Here is a 4,662-nt window from a genome sequence, read left to right as displayed (position 1 = left end):
AAAAAAAAAAAAAAAAAAAGAAGAAGAAATCCATAGATCACAACAGGGCTTAGGGAACTACTACATAATACTTACAGCAAGAGCTTCAAAGAGGTGGGAAACAGCATAAATTGGAACCACCTGAGCCACCAGATTAATGACGTCTCTGTTAGGAAAAAGAAAGCACGTGGTGATTAGGAGGACAAAGTGGAGAAAGAAGTATATAGCTTTCTGGCTGGGCGCAGTGGCTCATGCCTGTAATCTCAGCACTTTGGGAGACTGAGGCGGGAGGATCACCTGAGGTCAGGAGTTTGAGACTAGCCTGGCCAACATGGCAAAACCCTGTATCTACTAAAAATACAAAATTAGCCAGGCCTGGTGGCAGGTACCTGTAATCCCAGCTACTCAGGAGGCTGAGGCAGGAGAATCACTTGAACCCAGGAGGCGGAGGTTGCAGTGAGTTGAGATCGCACCACTGCACTTCAGCCTGGATGACAGAGTGAGACTGTCTCAAAAAAAAAAAAAAAAAAGGATATAGCTTTCTGCATATTACAAACATGCACATGCATTGAGGCCAGCAGCCTAGTCAGGGACAGTTCTCCTGTTGCTGGGCCCATAGAGGAAACTAACTGCATGTTTTATCTCATGACTTTTAGAAAAGAATATGCAGCACCACATCCTTGTCTTCAGGAGATATGTTCCAAGACCCCCAGTGGATGCCTGAAATCGCAGAGAGGACTGAACCCTAAATACATTGTTTTCCTTATACACACACACCTATGATAATGTTAATTTATAAATTGGGCACAGAAACAGAGTAACAACAGTAGTAATAAAGTAGGCCATAACCACATGCCGGCATCACCACTTTTGTGCTTTGGGGCTGTTGCTAGCACTGTGATACCGAAACCGTCCATCTGAAATAACTAGCAGGTGGAAAGCTAGTTATTTCAGCTTTGAGTGGAGACGTTGGACAAAGGGATGATTTCATGTCCCAGGTGGGATGTGAGATTTCCTCCTAATACTCATAACAGCATGCAATTGAAAACTTATGAATTGTTTATTTCTGGAATTTTCCACTTAAGATTTTCAGGGGCCAGTCACGGTGGCTCACGCCTGTAATCCCAGCACTTTGGGAGGCCGAGGCGGGTGGATCACAAGGTCAGGAGATCGAGACCACCCTGACTAACACAGTGAAACCCCGTCTCTACTAAAAATATAAAAATTAGCCAGCTGTGGTGGCGGGCGCCTGTAGTCCCAGCTACTCGGGAGGCTGAGGCAGGAGAATGGCATGAACCTGGGAGGCGGAGCTTGCAGTGAGCCGAGATCACGCCACCGCACTCCAGCCTGGGCGATAGAGTGAGACTCCATCTCAAAAAAAAAGATTTTCAGACCAAAATTGACTGCAGGTGACTAAACCTTGGAAAGCAAAACCGAGGAGAAAGAGGAGCTACTGCATAGTCCATGTGGTCAGTATAGACAAATCAAGTGATTTGATGACACCCCTCCCCCGTTCCCCACCAGCTGAAAAAAAGTTTGGTTGGGCACAGTGGCACGCATCTATCATCCCAGCAAGTTTGGATGCTATGATCATCCCTCTTTTAAGATGATGCCACAGGCCAAGTCTGACTGTGTCTCTTAGTAAACCTGAGTGAAGCGCTACAGAGTAAAAATTAAGTTCCCTCTACAGAACGAAGGTTGGTAAAGGCCATAGATATATTCTGTAGAATTATCCTTGGTTCCTAGAAATGGCACCTCTAAAGCTAGAGACTTGGACTTGGATGCTAACCCCTACACATGAAGGGAGATGAGAAAAATGCTGCCCTGACCTGCGGAAGCAAGAAATCCACAACACCCTTGGAGTGAGTTTGGTCACTCCAATCTAGAACCTAGAAGACTGTCTGCCAGTAAATACTTGTTTAATTACTAAATAAGAAATCCAGCACTGGGCTGGGCACGGTGGCTCACGCCTGTAATCCCAGCACTTCAGGAGGTCAAGGTGAGCGGATCACCCAAGGTCAGGAGTTCGAGACCAGCCTGACCAACATGGAGAAATCCCGTCTCTACTAAAAATACAAAATTAGCGGGTGTGCATGCCCGTAATCCCAGCTACTCAGGAGGCTGAGGCAGGAGAATCGCTTGAACCCAGGAGGCGGAGGTTGCAGTGAGTTGAGATCACGCCACCGCACTCCAGCCTGGGCGATAGAGTGAGACTCCATCTCAAAAAAAAAGATTTTCAGACCAAAATTGACTGCAGGTGACTAAACCTTGGAAAGCAAAACCGAGGAGAAAGAGGAGCTACTGCATAGTCCATGTGGTCAGTATAGACAAATCAAGTGATTTGATGACACCCCTCCCCCGTTCCCCACCAGCTGAAAAAAAGTTTGGTTGGGCACAGTGGCACGCATCTATCATCCCAGCAAGTTTGGATGCTATGATCATCCCTCTTTTAAGATGATGCCACAGGCCAAGTCTGACTGTGTCTCTTAGTAAACCTGAGTGAAGCGCTACAGAGTAAAAATTAAGTTCCCTCTACAGAACGAAGGTTGGTAAAGGCCATAGATATATTCTGTAGAATTATCCTTGGTTCCTAGAAATGGCACCTCTAAAGCTAGAGACTTGGACTTGGATGCTAACCCCTACACATGAAGGGAGATGAGAAAAATGCTGCCCTGACCTGCGGAAGCAAGAAATCCACAACACCCTTGGAGTGAGTTTGGTCACTCCAATCTAGAACCTAGAAGACTGTCTGCCAGTAAATACTTGTTTAATTACTAAATAAGAAATCCAGCACTGGGCTGGGCACGGTGGCTCACGCCTGTAATCCCAGCACTTCAGGAGGTCAAGGTGAGCGGATCACCCAAGGTCAGGAGTTCGAGACCAGCCTGACCAACATGGAGAAATCCCGTCTCTACTAAAAATACAAAATTAGCGGGTGTGCATGCCCGTAATCCCAGCTACTCAGGAGGCTGAGGCAGGAGAATCGCTTGAAACCAGGAGGCAGAGACTGTGGTGAGCCGAGATTGCACTATTGCACTCCAGCCTGGGCAACAAGAGCGAAACTCCATCTCAAAAATAAAAAAAGAAATCCAGCACTGAACAAGAGGCTCACTTCTTCCTCACCAAAAAGGACAGAAATATAATTATTTTATTCAAATTTTATTTTCTGAATAGGTAACATGCACGTGGTCAAAAAATGGTACAATATGAACAAGATAGTAAGCAAAGTCTTACTGCAAATGCCCTTCCAGTTTGCCCCAGTACCAGTACCAGCCCTGCCTCCTCCAGGTAACAATTCTTTTTTTTTTTTTTTTTTTGAGACGGAGTCTTGCTCTGTTGCCCAGGCTGGAGTGCAGTGGCTGGATCTCAGCTCATTGCAAGCTCCGCCTCCCAGGTTTATGCCATTCTCCCGCCTCAGCCTCCAGAGTAGCTGGGACTACAGGCGCCCACACCTCGCCTGGCTAGATTTTTGTATTTTTTAGTAGAGACGGGGTTTCACCGTGTTAGCCAGGATGGTCTCGATCTCCTGACCTCGTGATGCGCCCGTCTCGGCCTCCCAAAGTGCTGGGACTACAGGCTTGAGCCACCGCACCTGGCCCAAGTAACAATTCTTAGCACGTTCCATGTTTGTCTAGTGTCTATGAAAATATAAGCAAATACAAATGTATATTCTTAATTTTCCTTTCTATATTCTATCATTTCACATGCAGCATTCTCTATATGATGTTCTGCACCTTGCTTTTTCCACTGAGATATTATATTCACTTTTTTTTTGAGACAGGGTCTCACTGTCACCCAGGCTGGAGTGGAGCAGTACAATCATGGCTCACTGCAGTCTCAACCTCTCAGGCTCAAGTGATCCTCCCACCTCAGCCTCTTGAGTAGCTAGGACTACAGGTGCACACCACCATGCCCAGCTAAATTGTATTTTTTGTAGAGATGGCGTTTCACCATGTTGTCCAGGCTGGTCTCGAACTCCTGGGCTCAAGTGATCCTTTTGCCTCAGTCTCCCAAAGTGTTGGGATTACAGGCATGAGCCACTGCACCTGGCCTATATTCACTTTTATATTTCACCAAAATATATTCTTTTCAATGTGCTGCTAAATTCTGTCTAACAATATTTTTATTTTGGATTTTTAGATTGGTATTAATACATAAGAATGATCTGTGATTTTCTTTTTTATGTGCAAACTTTGGCAGATTTTGGCACCAATGCTATATTTGCTTCATAAACAGAATGCGAAGTTTTCCTTTTCCTGTGCTCTGGGAAATTTTCTGTTTGATCTGTGTTTGCAATTCCCTATGTTTTGAAGATTTTATAAAATCATCCTTTGGAACCTTCTGGCATTGTGCTTTTTGACATTTTAAAATAGCTTTCTCTTATTTCTTACCAGGAAATCAGTTTATTTAGACCTTCTATCTTTTCTAGGGTACATCCTGATCAATTATTTCCCTAGATAATTATCTGTTTATTCCAGGTTTTTAGATTTCCTTGGAAAAAGTCGTGCAAAGTAGTCTCTTAGGATTTTAAAAAATGATTGTGGTCAGTAGTAACGTCCTCCTTTCTTTGTTAGAGGTGTCGTTTCCTGCCCCCTGTGATTAAGTTAGGTAGAGGTTGAGCTCCCGCCCCCTGTGATTAAGTTAGGTAGAGGTTGAGCTCCCGCCCCCTGTGATTAAGTTAGG

General features: G+C 45.0%; 1 protein-coding gene across 1 annotated transcript in view; it reads right to left on the bottom strand.

Annotated features, from left to right (window-relative positions):
* SLC47A1 (solute carrier family 47 (multidrug and toxin extrusion), member 1) overlaps positions 1-4,662 on the bottom strand; it is a 95,648-nt gene that overhangs the window by 11,809 nt on the left and 79,177 nt on the right. The window contains exon 11 of the mRNA XM_011955025.1: positions 76-210. Coding sequence (XP_011810415.1) covers positions 76-210 — 135 coding nt within the window. The remainder of the gene's footprint in view (positions 1-75; positions 211-4,662) is intronic.

This window comes from Colobus angolensis, unplaced genomic scaffold (assembly GCF_000951035.1).
Source record: "Colobus angolensis palliatus isolate OR3802 unplaced genomic scaffold, Cang.pa_1.0 Scaffold392, whole genome shotgun sequence".
In the NCBI taxonomy this organism is placed as follows: Eukaryota; Metazoa; Chordata; class Mammalia; order Primates; family Cercopithecidae; genus Colobus; species Colobus angolensis.
This window is presented reverse-complemented; position numbering and strand designations above follow the sequence as displayed.